The 22,876-nt window shown below is 39.2% G+C and overlaps 1 protein-coding gene across 2 annotated transcripts in view; it reads right to left on the bottom strand.

Annotated features, from left to right (window-relative positions):
• Positions 1–20,125, bottom strand: part of STX18 (syntaxin 18) — a 67,415-nt gene extending 47,290 nt beyond the window's left edge. Inside the window, exon 1 of one of the 2 annotated variants that reach the window (XM_065060514.1) lies at positions 19,914–20,125. In XM_065060514.1, coding sequence (XP_064916586.1) covers positions 19,914–20,075 — 162 coding nt within the window. In that variant the 5' untranslated portion in view covers positions 20,076–20,125. The remainder of the gene's footprint in view (positions 1–19,913) is intronic. The other variant, XM_065060515.1, reaches the window with a different exon arrangement.
• Positions 20,126–22,876: the final 2,751 nt, after the last annotated feature.

The raw sequence follows: 22,876 nt of genomic DNA, 5'->3' as shown, positions 1-22,876 counted from the left end.
CCCCTTCATCATGATTCAAATACTGTTTCCGCAACGAGCAGCTCAAGTGTCTGTCTGACATCGCTACAGCATCAATACGCATGGAAAAGACAAATAAGAACGACTAATGATAGAAAAACTGAGAAGGGAAACAAACACCCTCCATCTAAATAGAAGATTTTACTGATGTAAATTTGTTTAGTTATATCTAGCTGCACTGTATCAAATTAGCTGAACTGTGATTCTTTCTGAAGTTTAAGTAACTCAACATAATTTTTCTTTTATTTAAACTGATTTGAGGAATTTGCACTTCAGAAAATAAAAAAGCATAGCCTTAATGACTACATTCATATTTTTTTATTGGCTAATTAGTAGCCACTATTTATACTAATGAATTATATGGAGTCAAGAAAATGAAGAAGTCCAAAAAGCAAGAGCTAGACAAGAGAGGAGAAAAAAGACAAAAGGAAAAATAAATTATACAGATTAAAGCTTCACATAGACTGCTCTTTTCCTTTTCATTTCTTTGTCTTATAAGACAAATTAGAAAGCAACAAAAAGAACAGACCTGCCTTCTGCTGCAGAAAGAAAGAAAAACAACTAACCAGATATTTTTGGACTACCAATTTAACCTTCCTGAAGTTAAAGTATTCTTGCCATTTAAATAAACAAACAACTATTAATTCTGTAATATGTGCTGGTAGAAAAATCAAGAAACAAACACAGTAACAAACGAATCAATTGGAATGCAAACAAATAGGAAATACCAACAATAAGAAAACAGTGACACTAAAATTGTGTGAGAGAGATTTCAACAGAGAGCTATGGCAAAAAACAACACACAGAGCCAGAAGCACAAGCACGCATCATCAAGAAAGTAGAAGTTGAATGTTATAAATGAGGGCAAAAGAAAACTGCTCCTCTGAAATGAGTGAAACGGGAGAAAACGGGGTGACTCCTGAAGACCCACTATTTTTTTCCAAAGTCAAGTTCAGGGACTACAATACAGTAATAATCCTTTTATATTTAAAAATGATCCTACAAGGAAATTAAATGCACTCACTCAAACAGAGGCAGTTAAAAGCTGCCGTGCTCTCTGCCTGCTTCAGACTGTGCGCTCTGGGGCAGAGGACGGACGAGCAATTGTAAGAGCTCACTTAAGTAATCTGGTTTGAAAATAGTCAAAAAAAAACCCCACTGAAGCACAAGGGACAAATACCTTCATTTTAAAATAATTCCCTTTCCATTAAACTGAAAAAAAAGTTGTTTTTTAAAAATTAATAGTACTGCTTTTCTCTTACATTACAAATACAAAGTGCATGCAATGCGCATGGCAGAGTTAGTTGAATTTGACTCACTGATATTCGGTAGTTTCTTGTAGGCACAAAACAAACAAGGTGGAACTGTATCAACCAACCCTCACTTGGAACAATCAGAGAGTTCATAAGGTCATGAAAAATCTTGAGAGAGATATGAAACAGTAATTTTTCCATTTTTACTGTAACACAGTTGTTGTCTGTTGTAGCAGGCACCGCTCTCTTAATGATTACTGTTAGTAGCCTTAGCATCTTGCATGAGAGGAGGAGTGTCACTACACCTTGGAATTAAAATTATTTAGAGCAGACTAAACACAGTGTAAAAACTAGACTTCTCATTTTGGGTAACCTACAGACTAAAGGTATCGCCTCAGCTTAATCTCAGAACATACCCATTTTAGCTGTTGGTCTAAAACGCTTTCATTTCTGAAGTGCTGTGCAGCACTGAAGCCCTATAAAATGAAATGGAGCACAAGTAACAGATTCAGCATCCTGGATGTACTAGCCTTTTCCTAACTCCTATGATGCTATGACAATTTCATTACATCAATTAAAAATTCAGAAACTTACATCAACCATCCTTATTTTCAATTACAAAGCCTGGTGCTATGTTGAATGGCAGCATAAACTTTACCACAATTTCCAGGTGAATTGGTTATTTCTTATGGCCATTACGTTAAAGAGGAGAAAAAAAGAGTGTTAGGGGGCTTACTGGAAGAGCTCACTGGTCGTAGACAGCGTATGGTCCTCTCTTCTGCGATAGACCTACTGACACAAATATGATCGTACAACGGATTATGACATTCACCATTAGCAAGAGCTAATGGTCATCTTAGCTCCTGATATGGAGTTAAGGAAGGGAGGAAACAACAAGTTCTCAGTGTTTTTGTAAATAGGATTTTGATGAGGGACTGAAATTGAAGACTGGATTTCCTGACTTCTGAGCACATGACAGGCCTTTTTTGAAAGGAAAAAAAAAGCCACGCTGATGTGACATAGCAAAACCTACCACATTTCCTCATCATACGTTATTACTAATATTGCTTTAAAATTACAGTTACGAAAATAATTTGGTACATTTCCGTATTACCTTTTCAGAATACTACCATTCATCCAGAACACTACTATACACTCCAAAGCAAATCAGAAGACAAGTCTTAGAGGACTCTTCCCATGCTTATAAAACATAGAGACAAAATACATTCAGAATAATCAAAGCAATCTCTTGGGCCTCTCAGCGTTAGAGTCATGCAACATTCCATTGGATCATTTTTTTTCTCAAGTGTTACAAGGAAAACCAATTATACATCAAAAGATTCCTGCTTGTCACATCAAATTTACTACTCATTGGAACAGTATGACTTACTCGCTAAATACATGTTGACTTGGAAGTCCTAATGAACCGCATTCTTAACTAATTACAGCAACTGCTAAAAAATACTGATTACTATAAAGAATCAGTACGTTAAACTAAACGCACCAATTACCACAGCCTTCACTTGCCAAAAGACGCCGTTATGGCACAATTAGAAGTCAAAAATACAGTGTTTATATTCTGTCCTTAACCATTGCTCCTCCACTGCTATTGAAGAGACAGGAAACACACTATTGTAACACCGTAAGTCTTGCACCCTGCAGTTGGTTTCACACACATCTTTATGACAAAGAACACTTTTCAAGTGAAGGTTCCACACCAACCATCATGTAAGGAATGAGAACACCATGTTGGCAATGTTATTTTGTCAGAAGGTGAATACAGCACAGGATACTTCTCAACAAGATTTATATTATGTGGTTTGTTTCATTTGTGGGACAATGTCAAAAGATGCCTGGGCTTCGGCAGTCAAAAGGTTAACCTGTACTAGCTGCTACTACCTGCAGCTGTGTAAGTATTCTTTAACAATGTCTGTATGGCTGAATGGATGGTCTGTTTGCTCTAACTGAAATAAATTAACACAATAGTAGAAAATCTATTTTCAGCATAGTTCCTAGTGTGTGTCAACTCCTGGCAATATTGTAGTCAGGCTGGTTTGGGGTTCCTCTTTCTAAAAGAGCAAATCTGAACATCTGGTTAACCCACTTTCCTTACATTTAAAATTACTTAGGACTTGATGTCATTTTATTGACTTCACTGGGATAAAAATGTAGTCATAAACACTAGGTCAAAAAACAAAACCTTCGTGATCTAGCAACTAGGTAGCAAAAGTAAATCCTTTAAAAACTATCAAATGAAGCTAGAAATAAAATTAGATAAAAATTCAAGTTTTAGACTGTGGTCAATTGAGGTCTAGACAAAACCCTGTGTTTGTTCACTGCCTAGTCTCCAGTCTGCTCCAAGTTTGAAAAGGTAATTGAACTCAGTCTATAATTACTGGATTAGATACAGATGGGCCCTGTACATTTCAGGGAGGAAAGAACTGTTTTGATTCATTTTATGATTGCCTGTAAGGTCAAACTTTTCAAAATGTACTTTCATCTGTTAAATGGTTTCTCAAAGTCCCAGGGGGACATCTTCAATAACTGATGTTTTAAGCAATTTGAGTCTATCAGATCGAGTCTTTGAATGTAATACACTATCCATTTTCTAGAATTATAAATGTGCATGTAGGTTAATTGCTACAACTCTCAGATGTTTTCAAAACTACACTTTTCTGAAAAATTGCAATTTTTACCCAACAATAGTTATGCATAAATATTTGTAGAATTTTTTTAGTTTAGCACACAGAATATCTTTGGAAATACAAATAAATACCACAAGCTTGAAATGTTCTTACTTGTAATTTCTTCCAATTTGCCAGAAGTTTCTGAGAATGCTCTTTTAGGACCCAATTCAACAATGTATGACTAGTCCAAACGAATTCAGTTCACTGCTTACAAACCACAAAGGTGAAGAACATAACTTTATAAAAAACCTCCAAAAGCACTCGAGAAGACTTTGTTTTTAGCACTCTCCTATTTGAGCCTTCATCGTCACTCTCATTCACAAGATAAAATGTGGAACAATGAGCATTAACCTTTCACTCTGCCAAGAACTTTTTGCAAAATATTTTCTTCAATTAAATGAACCATAACTCTGTAGTCTGTTTCAGTACAGCCATGTTCTAATCTTTCCTCTTTAAATGTCTTGCTTAGATACAAGTTTAAATGCTCCACAAAGGAGCTCCACTAGCTCTGCTGTCAGTTTGAGACTCTCAGAGCTACCCTAATAGCAATTTAAAGCAGAAAACACACCATGCAATCAGAAGGCAATATAACAGTTCGATTCATTTTAAAAGAGGTAGGAAACTTAATTCCAAACAACTTACTATTCAATAGTTTCAGTTTATTTGCACTACAACAACCTTCTTGCTTATAAAATTCCAAGAAGGTGGTATTTTTTGCTACAACATACATTTGTGTTTAATCAACAACAATATCTCATTGGCAACAGCCTCAGTCAAACAGTTATCTTTGTAAGATCAGACACCTACAGAGTTGTTCTGCCAGAGATTTAGTATTTAAGCACCTGTAATAAGAATAATAGGAAATATGTTAATATAACCTACTTCTGTCTCCAGGTGTGCTAATGAAGGAGGCTTAAGAGCATAGCAAGTTATCTCATGTAATTTCTATGATTAACGTTTTCTTCATATTATTGCAAAGTCCTCCACATAAGGGACAAAACCTGAAGTCAGAACCAACCGCTACAAAGCCCCAGCAGAAGGACGCATGATAATAACAGAGTTATTTGTGTGTCTGCTCAGACAGAAGATTGCGCCCATCGTCATCAGGCTGTGCAGAATTCCCACAACTTACATGTCTCACTGAAAGAAGAAACTTCTTCCCCTGTATTTTAAAAACTGACTGATACAAATCAGTTTATTCAAAACAGTTCTATCTATAAAATGCCTGCAAACAAATGACGGGTTTTTGTAATAGTAGCTCTTTTTTAAACGTGAAGGCATCAGTAAAAACCACATATAAACAAACAAAAAAAGTCTTTGAAGTAAACTTCTGATTCTTATTAGTGTCAAAAACAAGCACGCAAATTGGCTCAAAAGATAAAATCCATGTAATATTTGCATTATCCTCCTTCCCCCATCTCTAATGGATGCTTTTCAATGTATTTCTTTAAAACTGGAATAATAGTCATACCGGAATTTTCATAGGGTACGTACACTTATTTCAATAAAATAAGTCTCAAACTTTGTCATATAGAGAAGGCTTCTTTTCACTCATTGTAAACAACAACAAAATCCTACAAAAAATGTACATGCCTTATTCCCTACAAAATAAAATTACAATAAGTATTTCAAGTGTATTGTATGAACCCACAAACCACTCCTGAAACTGCTGTAATTTTTCAGACAATAAATTCTGAAGCCACGGTAAATAAATAGCCAGACCACAGCACCACGTATTCTCTCTGCCACAACACAGAAGAAAATAAATATAAGAAGTTACATTTTAGACTAACTAATTAACTCTTTCGTATTTTTTCTTCTCCTTCACATTTGATTACCTCACAGATGTATTTTCCTGTATTTGCTGTACACTCCAATACATCATATTCAGAACCATATGAAATATATGAAACCATATTTGAGCTCTCGTAAGTACTGGCCATCTATACTTCAATGGATTCCACAATGAGCTAAAAATCTTAGGAACTGGAAACATAATCATTAAGAGAAACAAAGTATATTCTTACAATAAGGTAGTCTCGCTCACATTATAGTGTATCATTCTGTCTTTACACAATTCTTTAAAAAAAGAAAGACTATATCCAATTCATACACATGAAACTGATTTGGTATGAAAACTACAGAAATGTACTATTTTTTAATCCATTAATATTTCACACTGGTGAATGCTCCTTTATTATTTAAATTAAAAAATCATTTAACTTTCTACATACAGAAAAAAAAAAAAAATCATAAAAAAGAGGCTACTTATTTGCACTAAGTTACTCCTGTAGCAGATAACTAGATTAAGCACCCTGTTAACTCTAATATAGTTATTTTATCTCTAGAAATACTTTAACACGATGTTTCCTGTAAGTTCATTTATTATTAAAAATGAAGACAGAACATTAATACAATTTGCAGTTTAATGTCAGAGTGATCAGAATCACAGGTCACTGGAGCAGTAGTCTGGGATTTGGGAAACCAGTATCCAGTTCTTTGCTTTGGTACGAACCAGTGTCCCACACGTAAAAAGGAATTCCTGAGCCATCCCCAAGCATTAACTCCTGCATTACTTGGTGACTATTGTACGTATTTTGCAATATGTGCACTTTGAGATTTCAAAGGACGCAGAATCCACCAAATCAAGGGTTGCCTGAACTGCACTACAAATAACGTACACTTTTTTCGGCACTGTATCTTATTTTTGCCTTTTCACAGGAGACTTCTCGTGATCATGTCTCCTAACAAAATAGGATGAGCAAATTTCTCACCACAAAGTAGATTTTTCAGACTTCAGATCATTCTTGTATCTCCCTTCTGTAAAAACCAAAACAAAACAACCTCCTATCACCACCACCACCGTATTTCTGAAAAAGACTGACATCAGTACTGGACACAACATTTTGTCTATACTCTCTATATACTGCTATACTCTTTTCCTTTAATTGATATTTCCCTCCATGTTTCACTAAACTTACATCTTTTAAAAACTTACATTTCCTTATTTTGGTATTGACTCCATGTGCCATACGGACTAGGAGCCAAAGAGACCAAATTATGCCCTGCCATATCCACAACAGAATCGATAAATGCCCTGCTTACACATGCAAAGGTAATGTCACACCCAAGAATCTTTGCACACATGTCATATTTTTTCAACATCGTTGAATGATCCATGCCTCAATTTAAGCCTACATAAAGAAACCCTTTCCCTTGAATATCACAGCAGAAATTACATTATACATCACACTGCCGACCTGAATCGGCCCTAAATAAATAATATATAACAAAGACAACTGAAGAAAGGAGAATTTTAAATTAATAAAAAATTTGTAGCTGTCACTTGAAAACGGGTATGAAACAAGATTGTGAAAGAATAACCCAAGAACATGCACATCTGTTTAATATTACAAGCCAACGGTCAACATCCTAAGTGAAGTTTTAATTTAATATTTTTTCTTTCTTGATGTTTTACCTTTAGTCAATGCCTTGTGAGAGTATCAGTTTTCTATAAGAAACTGTTAAATATAAAGAAATGTTATTGTAGCATGTTTATAAAATCATAGTTCGAGAACCTTTTATTTTTCTAAAGCCTGACCACAACTTAATTATCTGCAGGACATTCCAAGCTCACAATTGCAAGCTCCAGTTCCCAAGCAATTTTAAGCAATATCTACTGTACAGGACATACGGTATTGCAAATACCACAACATGGTAGTGTTTCCAAAAGTCTGCATTAGAGCCTTTAGACATGGTTTTTATTTTCAATAAATATTTGCTTCCCTGCTAATCAGCAAATGGTTTTCATCACCATTACATGTTTGTCTTTCACATGTCAGTTTGCTATCACCATTTATTTTTAACAAAAATGAACTAGTTATAAAAAAGACAGATATAATGCATAACATGCCTTATGTTATACATAAAGTATCATGAGACTACAGAGAATCTTCCTCTGCAGTTCATACAATGTTTTGCTTCTTTTCCAGGAAAGAACAAGAGTAAAAACAATGAGAAAAACCCCAAACCTTCTAATGTTTGAAAATGAGACGATTGGCTTGGCCAAAAACTCTCAGAGGGAAGCCGGAATTTCTTTAAGAAATCTCAAAATGCCTGTGAATGCAATTTTTTCTGCTTTGCAAGAACATCCATACTGCCTGAAAATGGGCAAGAAGAAAAAAAATCACATAATGTAATTACATCTCTATTTTACAGAGGTCAATCTGAAAACCAGCAGATGATACAATATTGCTAGAACCATTCAGAATTCCAAAACTATGCTTTTCCTCCTCAAAATACCGATGCTCTGTAGAACACCTTGGTTTTAACACATTGCTTACAAACCCCCTGGTCTTCTTGCCCCTTTAATCAACTGTCCCCTCCTCTGTGGACTGAGGAGAGAGCCCCCCAGAGCCAGGAGTCCCCCCACAGACCCCCGCTCCCTTCTCACCAACCTGCCAGGCCTTGGGTGTATGTTTTGTCCCAGAAACCCCCCAAAGTCCTGCAGCAGGATCATTTCTGGTCTTCTAAAGTAAAATATCTATGCATCTCACCTGTACTGAACATGTGAGGACTTAGTTTCTTCTCCATTAAAAACAAACAAACAAACCAAACCAAAATCTGTGAACAACCATATCAGAATTGTAATTAGAATATTCTAGTACACTTACTGGAACTTCATTTTTTAATGAGTCACCAAGACTCCTCAACTGCAACCACAACATTTAACAGCTGCTGGATGTCCTAGAGAAGCCCTGCTGACACTCACTCCAAACCCACTTCACACTTGCTGTTCAGCCCAGACGAGGAGAGGTGGGAAACACCAGTCAGTTGCATCTTGTACCACAGAAATAAAATACTCATTTTAGAATCACTGATATTCCATTCCATCCACATTCAAAACCATTTAAAAGTCAAACAGAAAAGGAAATACCCAGTGGGAGACATCAAGAAATCTATGAATAGTGGAAAAACAACACTGAAAGGAAGCTGGATTATATTTGACTGTATCTGGCTTTTGTCTTGTTTGTTTGTTTTTCTAACACTGGACAATACCTATGGAAATAGATTTAAATTTGAGCAGATGCAGTACATCTGCTTTTCTACTGCTCCCACCCTTCCCTCTAAAAGGGAAGGCAAAATCAGAATGAAAGTGTAAAAAGGGACAACAAACACCCTGAGGCTGATATCTGAGTACTATAAAATGTCATTTTTTGGCAGACAGAAAGCTTTAACACACCACCCTGAAGTCAGGAAACTTACATTTCCAATGCAGTTTCCATCGTTTAAAATTCAATGCAATTACATCACACTGTAATATTTTCAACATTAAAGAACATTTTCCCAAAATTGCTGGAAATTATTAATACCTCCAATTTTCACCCTGTAATTGCTTTCACTGCTGAAGGTATCATACCAGATTTTAATATTTGCCAGTCTGAAAAATATTTTCAAGCATAGTGGTCGGAAGTTTCAAAGACAGGGCATATAATTACATAATCTTTCACTGAAAATTTATATCCTCTTGTCTATGGTAGAATACACAAAAATGTAATGCACTCATTACCAAAAAATCACAAGGAATCGGCTCAGCATTACAGCAATAACTAATCTGATGACCAAAGCCAGCATAAACTAGCAAAACCAGCATCACTACTACTCCTTGGAAGTAATGATTTGTTACTGGTTTTTGTAAGAAGTTGCAAAATCTTTGTTTTGAAATAGCTGAGATTAAGAGAGTTTAAACTTCTTCTTTGCTGATCACTCATGTGCAGCATAGTTAGCATTCTAAAGTACAGTACCTCCCCATTTTGTTAATATTTCAATACACTTCAGAGTTCAAAGCAATTAGCATTGTAATTGTCACAGAGAAGAAAACTCCGTAGTCTAAGTCTGGATTCAACAGACTCTAACAAAAGCAGTACTTTTCAAATGCCCAAGATAGAAGGAACACCTCTCTCTACCTAACTTAATAAGCATTTCTGCAGACCAAAAATGAGAACGGCGGGATGCCAGGAAGAGTCATGGGTAAGTTCTTCTGTGGGCTACTATCCACAAAATTCATCCCATTTTTTGAACAGAGGATGAAGGGAATCAGAATCTTGAAGTTACTAACTTCCAGAGCCATTAGCTTTATTTTAGACTCATTGCTAATATCTGGAAAAAATAAATCCCAACAGTTAAATTTCTAATGAATCACACCAATATTCTTTTGGGCCTGCCTATTTATAAGTTCATTTCTGTCCCAAACAAGATATTATAGCTAAAAAATAAAAATACAGAGCCCAAAGTTTCTAGTTATGACAGTGTATATAAATACTCAAAATAATGAGCTGTTCTTGCTCCAAAATCTTTGATAAAAAACTCAGAGAAACAGTAAAAAACATAACTGCATCAATTACATTCACTAACGTGTAAGTGTTAAGTTTCATTCTTGCTCTTCCTTCTGCCATTTCCCTTCCTTTCAGCCCAATCTAGATGTATTCCAACATAACCTCCACATAATTTCCTGGTATTCATTCTTTTCTTTTCTTTTGTACCCATATTTCCACCTCATGTTAGACCGTCTGTTCTCCAGCCTACACCATTCTATTTTCTTTCAGCTAAGCTGGATTGCTTTCTGTTGCCTTTCTCTTCCATTGTGTCTTTCCAGCTTTTCAGATGCCCCAGGACGCACTGCCCTGCCCCTGGCCAGCTAATGTTACCCTCTTGCTAATGTTACCTATGTCTGAGAAAAGAAGGCTACATATGATAAATCTCAGCTTACTTCCATAGGCACTACAAACTTCCATAAATTTTAGCCTTATTTGTGGCAAGATGACAAATCAAGAACTCGGAGGAGGTATCAGTTAAATGGACAATCACAGGCGGAAAAAGGTTTGTAGTGACCAGCCGCATGATATAACCATTCCTCCAACAACAGTAAGTCAGGAAAGAACCTCCCACAACCAACATGGGAGGAGGTGAGGTGAAGGTGAAGACAATGTCCCCAGCTGCAGCCGAAGATACTTTTGGACTCCTCAGCACCACATGAGGTCCAGTTAGTCAGAACAAAACTAACATACAACTAAGGAAAGTTGCCTCCCATGCCAACTTCCAATCCCACTGTTCAGTTATATCAAAAATAATTCCCATGAAGTTCAGCATGTACTCAGAAACAAACAAACAAAGCAGGGGGGGGACAGTGACAGACATCTGCACATGCATTTCCCAAAATATAAGAGTTTATAATTCTTTCCCAAGGCCAACCTACACCCTCACCACTGTTACTAAACTGAGTTTTGCTAAAACCAGAATCGTCACATGGGGAACATTAGTGATTTGGCATTTAATCCTATTGCATCAAACAAGATCAGCATTTCATCCAAAAAATATTACAAAAAAATTAAGAAAACCCCTTTCCTCTGCTATTTCCTTAACCAGCTTTTTATGTGTTTCTCCTCTACTAATTAAAACTATCAGCTTCTTCCCCTTCCATCTCCCAGGCTAAATTTCTTCTCTAACAAGGATGAAGGAAATGAGAGGTAAAACCAATAAATGCCCATAATAAAAACCTAACATTAACCATAATTTGCAAATGGGAAGATATAAATCTGAAATATTGGAAAGCAGTATACTGTAACTCTCCATTTGAAAAAGTATAATTCAGAATCATACTTTCCTGCCTAAAAAAAGGGAGAGGAAAACCCATGTGTGCGTAAATGAGTATAAAATGCAGCATGATCAGTGAACTCTGAGGAAAAAAGTGACTGTTCGTAACTGTGCAAGGGAGAAGTCAGAATTAATTCTAATGACCTCAGCTATGGGTCCAATTTATTAGAATTTACCTCTCATTAAAAGTTAAGAGGTGAACTGAAATATCACTTGCTGTCCAAAATTTGGCACAGTCATTAATTTCTAATAAAGCCCATAATTGGCTATACCATAAGCAGTATATATTTCCTTTGTATCCAAATACTCTCTCATGGGAGTCATTCTCATGGAATAATTAGAGTCAACATGATCACATAAACTAACCTTAGTAAATCAGGTTAGAAAATTTTTTGAGTATAAAACCAAAACGATTAAAGCATGACATTTTAAGCATTTTTGGCCCTCTTCCTCATAGCACTGGTCAGTATCAGCCATTCAGCCTCAGAGAAGCAGTTCACTACGTGACCATGCAGCCTGTGATGCAGAATCCGTGCTCTGCCAGGGACTTTAATGGGACCACTCTCAGATATGGAAGTTTTCAGCATTAAGACCCATTCAGTTCTACTCTAAATCTGGCAAATACATGTCCCACCCTACAAAAAGTTAATATAGCAAGCTGGTTATTTCATTATTTTTGATACTTCTCAGTCTTTTAAAAGGCTTAGATGTAATTTGATACGTACTGCAGACACCAACCTGAACTTGACTCAGAACTAGCAGCATAATAATTGTCATATTTCAATCAAATGTTTAATAGGTGGCATTTTTATTTTCATATACTTTTTACTTTTAGGACAGAGATGGTGTTACTCCCTGCATCAGCAGATTGGTACCTGCCGACCACGGAAGCTATTATAGATCCAAAACCAGGCAGGAAAAGCCTGTGGACCACCCAGTCTGCAAGCCAAATCTTTTTTTTTATGATACTAAAATGCAATTAAGCACAAGGAAACTTTGTTTGAAGTCTAGATCTATTTATCCCCTAACCCACTGAGGGTGCAGATTTGTCTCTCACTGTTAGTACTATGTACTGGCTACTGATTATGTACTGTAACCAGATCCGTGACACAATTTCAGTGGCTGAATTTTATTCTTGGTACCTCTTCAAACAATCCTGAACAGTCTGAATGGGATCAAAAAGTCTGTATGTTTAAGAACGCTCACTTTTAATTGTGCTATGTCAACACTTAGGCTATTCAAGGTGGTCCTATATGGTCAATTTGGGCAACCAGCCACTCATTTGGGCATTCCCATGCTTTTTTAGGCTGTATTAATGCAGTGACAGTGGCAAAGATTAAGCCATTGTAAGCACCGTACAGAAACACCCCACCCCTTTTTTGTCCTATGAGAACACTCCGAATACCAAAGCGTGCAATGGTGCGCAGGAAGATCCCATGTTTGGGACCCAGGACGAAACATCAGCTTTCAATCTCTTCTAATAGCAACGCTATTTTGAATTGCCCCGTGGGCTGCATTCAAACAGTGAGACATGCTAGACTTACGCAGGTATGCATGAAAAAGCTGTTTCACTCAGAGTATGAAAAATTAACAAATGACCAAAACCAAAACAACACACAAAAAAAAGCCCAAACCAAACGAAAAACCAACCAACCAACCAAAACCCACCAGAAATCAAACAAGCCACCACTAATCTATGTGTAGCCAGAGCAGTACACTATGAAAGTCAGGTGGTCTTGTAACTAAAAGGTTATCTCAACATTTATATTCAATGCCGTTTGCTCTGGCTTTCACAAGAACTAGCTTTGGAGGCAACATTTATGTGGGGATTTTTTCCCTCCTCATTACATATTTGTACAGAGCAGTGAAACATACTCTCGATGTGAATACTGACCTATCGCACCAATTTTTTTGAAGAATCAGTTAATCATCCTACAGAATCCATACACAGAAGTTATATGAGTGATAGATGTAGCCTCATGAATCTGGCATCCTTATGATCCTTATGCATTCAACAGCTTCAAACAGACATTTGATAATTCTGAAATTTTGCATTTAAAGACTTAAAAACATTTAATCTTTCAAATTTTCCATTCTCAAGGATATGTTTTCAGATATGTCTGGTATAGCTTTTGAAGAACTCATGGTCCAGCATTTCTTTTTAGCTTTCTGCAGAAACCTTAAAGAAGAGAATCCCCCTAGCAAAACACAAAATTTCATTTGTGGCTGCAATCAAGCCCACCATGAAATTCTGCCTGACCATTAATTTATCTTTATTTCTGTTAATACACTGTATCAGCCCTGATTCCATTTCTCCAACACATATCAAACAGTCAAAAAGTTCTCATTCTGTCCATATTTTCAAACAACTAAGAAAAAAGCTTATCTGACAGATGATATTTCCAAGAGCTCATATTTGTCATGAACAAAAGTAACACAAAAGGCTTAAATAGTGACATTTCCTAAGAGTGTCCTGAAACAGAAGTGCCAAACACCTTCCAAAATTGACAATCTTTCAAAACATTCCAAACTGCAGGCTTAAGACCATGCTAAAGCTGTGAATAAGTGTCACGTAAAGTTGGCCTGTGCTATATCTTAACTGCTTGCGTTTGTTTCTTAGCACTTCATCCAAGCCCATTCTTTAAATCTAAATGCTTTTGCTGTAATCCTTAAAATTCTCCAATGACTTAGCACATAACTCAGCTTAACCTCAAATGTGATACCATACCAAGGAACTACTTAAGCCTGTAAAAGTATGATGAAATGCAAACTTTTAATATCCCAGCATATTAAATTTTAAATAGCCCACCACTGTAAAAGTATGAGGACAAAAAAAACCAACCAACCAAACCAAACCCGCTGCTTTTGTTTTAGTTCACCAAAAAGCACTAACATACACATAATGAATTCTTAGTCTCTTATAAATTGAAAGCAATGGGAAAATCTTTCACTGTTATCGTAGCTTTCTTGTAAGGAATCCCTCAGCAATCATTTCTTACCTGTTTCTAGTCAATATGTAACTGGTGAAAAGGTGGAGAGACACAAGAAACATTCACCATTAGCATTAGTTATCTTTCACTACATATCAGGCAATCCAATGGTTGTACAATGCAGCTGACAGACCAAAAAAACCATACAAACAATCAAAAATCAAATCAAAACAAACAAAAAAACCACCCAAACCCAAAACAAAACCAACAAACAAACAAAACAAACAAACAAACAAACAAACAAGCCCACAACCAAACCAAGTAAACAATGGATCAATGCTGGGGCAAAGAAAACCCTTTCAAAAGTTCATGGACATAACAGTCGCTTTTGATTTAGAAGAGCATCCATAGGCAAATGGATCAGTTTTGTCAGAGTTTAACAATATCACCAAGAACAGCAGCCTCTGCAACTAACACTACACTGGTTTTAGATAACCTTGGAATATCCTTATGTTACCCACTTAGTCTCAAACACAAAAATCTTCATCAGCTCCCCACAGACAGCACACCTGAGCATAAATCGGTCAGTTTTCAAAAAATACAAATTAGCACAGAATGCTGAAGTATTTTTTGTGACTAACAATACCAAGAGAATACAGAAAGTATCCTCCCATCTCTACACTGGTTTCCCCACACAATATTGGTACAAGTCAAAGCTCTAATATTGCACATTCTCTGTGCCTACTTTGGTCCACCTAAAAAATCCTGTTATGTTTGAAAATGTAAAACAGGACTTTATAACTATGTCTCCCAGGTGCAATGACACCTTATAATAAATACAGAAGCCCACTGTGCAGACACATAACTTTCTTAGGAAAGAAAAATGAAATTCAAAAGAAAATAAGGAACAACTTCGCCAGCTTCTCCAGATACTAAGCATCTTCTGTCTTCCCTCTTAAACACCACTTAGAGTCTGTCTATGAAATAGACCAGAAAAAAAAGTAAGCATTCTGACAGCCCTCAGGTCTTACAGCAAAACTCATTGTCCTTTGGGGGAAAAAGGAGGAAGAAATTAACTATGTACAACAGTTACATCAGTCAACACAGTTCCACCAAGTGCTCAAACACATTACTAATGCAACACAGAACGTCCCTGTGATGGGTTAGAAAGGAGAACCCTGTCCCTACAGCTGTGCAGCCACCCCAGGCCGGGCTGAGGACCCTCTCTGCTGCACATCTGGACTAGGGCTGGCTGCTGCTCCTGCAGACAAAGTAGAGTCGGCACAGTTCTACCTGCCACAAGTGAGGGAAACCCACCCAGAATGTAACATTGAAAGGAGCAGGTCTGTGTACAGAGTCTACATACATACTTCATCATATTCACATTTGCATGACAAATGGAGATCTTCAACTAAGGACTCTGGGCTTGTCTAGTTTGAAGTAAACAAGGCTGATGTGCCACCTCATTGCTCTCTACAGCTTCCTGAGGAGGGGATGTGGAGAGGGAGGCGTTGAATGGAAACGGTTCAAAGCTGCACCATGAGCGGTTCAGACTGGACATTAGGAAGCATTTCTTTACTAAGAGGGTGGTCAGACTCTGGAACAGGCTTCCTAGCCCCAAGCCTGTCAGTGTTTCAGAGGCATTTGGACAACGCCCTTCACAACACTCCTTTAACATTTGCTCAGACCTGAAATGCTCAGACAGTTGGACCGGATGGTCGCTGAAGGTCCTTCCCTTCCAACTGAAAATATTCTATCCTGAAAATAAATAAGGCATAAGGAAAGTGGTGACTAAGTGTAGGTTATTCAGGGTCTTCACTGTTATGCTATATGAATTCCGACCAGTGTTTTTCATAAACATTTTTAAAGATGACACTAGTTAACCATTTCATATGTTCCTCAGATTAAACAACAAACAAAACCCCTGTCCATTGACATGGAAGAATTCATCAGCTTTTGAGGAGCTTTTTAAAGAAGACATATGTTAAGGAACTAATGCATCCATCAAAAATTATATTTGCAAGCTAAGTTGCAAAGTCTTGGCAGAAGCAGCTATATTTTTAATTGTGAGACTACAACGAAGTATTTAAAGGAGGGTTTGACACATACATAACCAAACCGCATTTGACTGAAACAAGTAATTAAAGTAATAATTTATTTTACTAGAAAGCTTATTCTTCTAGCTGCAGTTGCAGTGTTTTATCCTTACATTAAAATGGTGGACTCTGGTCTGAGAGGTTGTCTCACTGTCACAAACCTAACTGAGTTACAGCAGCAGAGCAAGGCCAACCCACCTCATTCCTACTCATCGATCAGCATGTTGACAGAAATCACGTTCAGACATGCTTCAGCAACACATTTTTAGCTTTGGCTTCTCCTCCAAAGTCATTGTTTATGCAAGTACCATCAATTAAACACGCTCTCCCCCTCAGACCATTCAGTTCATCCACTGTGGCATTAGCTATTTACTTAACTTGAAGCTCTTGTAATTAAACAAGATACTTTTATCCACATCTTTGTCTTTCTTTCTGTTGCCTGGATGGTGCCTTGAGGAAACTCAGCAAGGACAAGGAGCTCAGAGAGAAGAATGGGGCCAGCAGGAAATAACAGCTGTGAACAGGGGGACAAAAAGGACTAAGGTAGGAGGAAAAGGACACAGCTGTAACACACCATGGCTGCACAGGACCATGGCTGGGCAATGACAGTAAGATGAAGGTGAGGCTAGGCCTGAGTATGAATAGAACTTACAAAAGAAAACCAAAACTAGGAGGCAGCAAAAGCAAGAGAGCATTGACAATAAAAAGGGAAGAGAGAGAAAATATTAGGAAGGAAGAAGTGAGCGTGAGCCTAGTCCCAGGCTATAAATTATTTGGAAAACAGATACTGAAGCTGAGAAGGATGAATCGAAGTGCAGAGACAGTACTGGAGGAAATGGGGCAGAAGGTAAAAAGTTTCTGAGGGAATTAACAGAAGTCTGTAGATATAAGAGTATCTACAATGGAACATTAAACCCTCAGATTTCTTCTTGCTTCCTCTGCTACTGCAAATAACTGTGAAACACTTCAGTAAAGCATCCAAACACCACCTTGTTGTACTGGTTTGACTAAAAATGAGTTAAATTTTCCTTCATGCAGAGGGAAACCTTTCATTGTTTGAATTTAGTTTGAGAACAAGAAAATAACATTCCACGACAGAGCTGATGTTTTTGACTGCTGTAGTCTGAGAGCCAAGGATGTTCTGAGCTCTCTGCTCACAGCTGTGAGGCAGCTGGAAAGGGCAGCATAGATGGGGCAGAGCTTGACTGACATTCAGACTGATTAATAAGAGCATTCCATCCCATTAGCATCATGCTTCATATTTAAGTAGACTCAGGATCTTCCAGCTAGGTTTGTTCAGAGCCAGGACAGAAACCTGTTTGGGTGAGTTCTATTGGGAAGTTTCTTTGGTTTGGCCTTTTGCCATCCTGCCATTAGCAGAGGCCTGTGGGCCTTTCTGCCTTTTTCTTTCTTCTCTCTCCAGGATCGGCTGTTCAGGACCAGGTGCTGCTTCCTGGAACTGGCTGCTCATTGCAGATGGAGTTTGTGAGGAATTGCATTGAGTATCTTTTATTTTATATTCAATTTCCATGTTTTATATATATGAGTTGTATGCATGCCATTTTGTTATATTATTAAACTGTGTTCATCTCAATCTATGAGCTTCTCCCTTTCCTTTTGATTCTCTCTCCTTTTCCAGGGTGGGAGATGGGGGGAGTGAGCAAGCAGCTATCGTGGTTATATTGCTAGCTCGCATTAAACCACAACACCCATGCTAAACCCTTGCAGGGTAACAACCTGCCCTCAGCATCAGACCAAAGGCCAGAGTTCTGAATGGCATATTTAAAAGTTGCAGCCATGTTTATGACACAGATAAACGTCAACGTGATGCCCTGTGACAAAATTTCACTCATTTTCAGAATTCTAGGAATTTAGCACACAAATAGTGTTAAAAATTAAAAAGGCTGCCCTGTTCTGGGATATGACCGAAGGAGACTATTCTCTCTAATACTGCAAAAATCAAACACCTTTAGTTAAAATCAGGAGATGCAGTAGAGAGAAAAAAGGTAGATCTCGTGCAAAGATCCTGAATGTAGTTTTATGGACTAGTCTGATCACTGCAGGTAGATCCTTACCACAGAACTAACAGTTGACAAGTCACTTAAATCAACTTTTTGTAATGGTTAATAATTATACGTTCATTTAACAGGTGTCCAACTTGACACCCTTTGCTTTGGTCTCCAAGCAATCACTGAGCTACTGAATGTCAGTGTTAGAAACCACATCAGTTTCTAAGTACTTGCTTTCTGAACTGGGAAAGAGTACAATGAGCACCGAAATGTGACATTAGTATCTGTGCTTGAAAACTAAGTTGTTCATAAGTTAGAAAATGATAGAACAAGGTTACTTGTGTATTGTTTGTTTAGTCCTAAACTTGCATGTGCGTTCTGTAAGACTGTCTCCTCAGAGAGTGTACTGAGAAGTTCTTTAGTTTTTCAAAATACAGTCCAGTGCCTTATTAAACACGTTATTCAAACCCTGCCGCAGTATCAGACTTTTTCCCCTGCCTTTTACTCAGTATGGAGCAAAATAACCTGCAACAAATTTGTTTTTACAGTACAACTGTGGACTGAGAACTATTAACAATGCTGGTCTGCCTTCAGCTCTGTAATTCCTTAACTCCTCTGTGCTTGCCTTTTCAATTGTTCTGATTGCTTTTTTACATGCAATTTGTATAGAACTGGAACTTTACTGCCATACTGTCTGACAGGAAAAAAAAATACTAAAGGCAGCATATACGGTGCAACATTAGAAACGCTTGTGCCCATGTCTGTCACGGAAGCGACCTCTGACGTGGCAAGTGGCGTGAGGCGACACCGTGTGAACGCACGCAAGACCACGGCACAGACTGACGGCAAGTCGGGTTTGCACGATCAGAAGCCGCAGCCCTGGCAGGAAGGGCCGCAGCCAGCAGAGCCCCCGGGACGGGACGGGACGGCCCGGAGGGGGAACGCGGGCGGCAGGCGGGCTCAGAGCTTTCCCCAGCCGCCACATCAGACGCCGGGTCCCGGCTCTCACGCTGCGCTCCCACCCCCCCAGCCCAGACCCGTGTGGGAAAGAGCTGCCCCGGGCTTGCTTGCGGGCGACGCCGGGGCCCGCTCGCTCGCCCCGGGCCCCCGGGGAGCGCTGGACACGGCGGCCGGCTCCGAGGCCGGGGGTGAGGGGGCGGGCTGCCCGCGGCGGCGCCCGGGCGGAGCCGCTGTCGGCGCGCCGTCAAGCGCAGAGCGCCGGCGGGCCCGGCTGCCGCTCGTCCTCCCCCCTGGGTGCCGCACTCACCACCTCCCGGGCCCGGCTGGTGAAGTCGCTCTTGGAGCGGGCGGCGCTCCGCTTGAGCAGCTCATCCCTGGCGCTGTCCCCCGCCGCCACCCCCAGCGCCTTGTTGCGGGTCTTCACCGTCTTCACGCTGGCCTTGAACAGCAGGGTGATGTCCACCGCCATGGCGCCCGGCCCGGCCCGCCCCCTCCGCCGCCGGCCAGTGCCGCCGCGCACCCTTCCCCGCGCAACGCGGCCCCGCGCGGCGCGTTCCGCCCTGCGCCCGCACGTTCTCCGCGCTCCAGGTTTAACTCATCGCCGCCGAGCGGCGGCGGGGCCGCGCTCCTCGTCAGCCTCCGCTGAGCCCGCGGCGGGGAGCGCGACTCCGAGCCCGGACAGCCGGTGCTCGAGTACTGGAGAAGCGTCTTGGCTCCTACCGCCGCCGCTCAGCTCGTGTCAGCGAGCGGGAGCGCCGGGACGGGGCTGGACATGTTCCGCCTGGACATGTTCCTGTGCGACCCCACCTAGGCGTTCCTGCTCCAGCAGGGGGATTGGACTAGATGATCTTTTGAGGTCCCTTCCAATCCCAAACATACTGTGATACTGTGATACTGTGCGCGGGTCCCTGCGCCCGCCTGCGGAATGAAAGTTACGTTCCGATAAAACTTTGACGTCTGGAGCACCCCGGTATGACGTCGTGGCAGGTGTCGCCAGGTGGTGCTGTTATGCGCAGTCACCCAAGTTTTTAGCTGGGCAACTTAGTAATGGAAAGACAGGTTAATTAGGTTTGATTAATACACGTCAGCAGATCTGCACCGAGATCTGGGATTAGCGCTGGCGTGAGATTCCCCCCAGGAAGTGGTCACTCGTGTATGACCCGTGGTTACTTATCCCTGAGCTGTACGGTTGGAGCGACCTCGTCACACCCGTAACGTGCAGCAACAGGTCCTCCACTGGCCTGTGAACTCTTCTGATCTGCCATCCCACCCCAGGACAGTGTGACGCTGGTACCTGGGAGATGTATCACAGACACCTACACTACAGTGCTGTTTGTAATATTAACTGGTCCTTGAAAATCCTTCGTTATTGAGGCAGCTTTTTTACCACGTTCTGTGCCGTAGGCTAGCTACGTGAAATTACATGTCACAGATGGGAAAACTTGACCATATAAGTGACGGTGTTACGTACATATATATACATATATATACATATATATAATGTGCCATATAATGCTCAGGGATCCAGCAGATACCATGTAGTTTTTAACTGTGCTCTCCCTGTCTCACTGACCAGAAGCACGTTCCCTGAGACAGTCTCCAAAGAACAGTATTTCAAAATCCTTCCTCTCTGCAGTGGGCTGGAACTTAAATCAACCACAACTACTTTTCCTGTCTGCTCTGGAATATCAGGCTTTCTTCCACTGATTACTGTGAAACTACTCTGCTTTCAGTTCCATTCTCATCAGTTCAGCCTTAGCTGTAGATTAGGGGTTCCCTTGTAGATATATTGTGATTAGTACTCATTCATACTTTGTTATTGTCTTAAATTGTGTTTTTATTGTGATACAGACATGCACTTATAATTAAAGGAAGAGACAGTTTTAAGTCCCTGTCCTCAGTGCTGGATTTACCATGGAAGTATGTGTAAGGTGTGACAAAAAGTAGACAATGAAGGAGGTTAAACCTTTCGTTCCAGGAATGCCAGCAGTACTTGATTCGCCCTTGAGCTAAATGTCTTTGCTCTTTCAAGGTTAAGAAATTCAGTATAAAGATACTTTCGCAAAGGATGTATTTAATAAAGCTGTGTGGAACTTACACATAGTAAGGTATGTTTCCTAAAATGGGTTGTTTTCATTTTCTTTGCATTACTAACAGTGAAGTAAGCACACTTAATAAAATTTCAGGAATGTTTTGATCATGCTGACACCCTCAGACTGAAACTCCCTGAAGACAATTCTGAGACATGTTTGTCAATGCTATATGTGAGCATAGTTCTCAAATGCTTTGGTTCTGCCCACCTTACGGTAACTAATTCATCACTCCACAAACACATCACTTTGCAGGCACCTGTACAGGTAACTTGTTGCCTATAGAAATAAGAAATTCACAGCTTGGCCCACAGTAGAATGCTCCTGAAGATGTAGATGACAGGATTAACCTCTGGTTTTGTGCATATTCATCTATATAGCTTGTTCCAACATTTAATGAAGCTAACATTTATACTTCCTTCAAGTATTCCCATTTAAGTAGGCATTGGATAATATTTTCTATTAGAGTGCTGCTTTTTTACATTCAAGGTGTAGGAATATGAGAGTTATTTAGAAATTTTGAACTTCATCTTCCCTTCCTGCTTTTAGAAAAAGCAACTCATTGGTGCCTATGCCATGTCATAGTTTACTCATTTTCTAATGAAATTAAAGTACTTTAAGATAACTGGAATACTCTATACATTTGGGGGGTTAAAAAAAAAAAAAAACAAAAACACCCTACAGTTTCTTACAGCAAAGTAAATTTTAACAGACATACTATAGTTTGCCTCCTAATTTTGCAAAGATTTATATGCAGACTAAACCACTTTGAATACTGTGAATACTCCCATTGAGGTCAACAGAACCATATGTGGCACATACAGTTAAGAATGGAGCCCTTTTACCAGATCAGGAATTTAGCTGGAAATTCAATGGGAACATGATTGTGTCTTTATTTCTCCTTTTACTTATTTATTTGTGCTTTGTGTATGTGACCGGTAGTTACTGAAAAACACCCCAAAACAGTAATAGTAATATTGCACAACCCATTTTGACCCTCAACAGTCTTAAAACTTCCATTCGGGCACAAGGAAATAAGCAGAAACACATTTTAAAAGAAACACAGTATTAAAATTCCACATGACTGATCTCATCTATCAGAAATGGACTGGACAGTTAATCTGGCAAAGGGAAAAGTTAAAGTATCTTTTTAATGTGAAAGAAGGTTGCTCAAATGGTC

This window comes from Columba livia, chromosome 4 (genome assembly GCF_036013475.1).
Source record: "Columba livia isolate bColLiv1 breed racing homer chromosome 4, bColLiv1.pat.W.v2, whole genome shotgun sequence".
Taxonomy (NCBI): domain Eukaryota; kingdom Metazoa; phylum Chordata; class Aves; order Columbiformes; family Columbidae; genus Columba; species Columba livia.
This window is presented reverse-complemented; position numbering and strand designations above follow the sequence as displayed.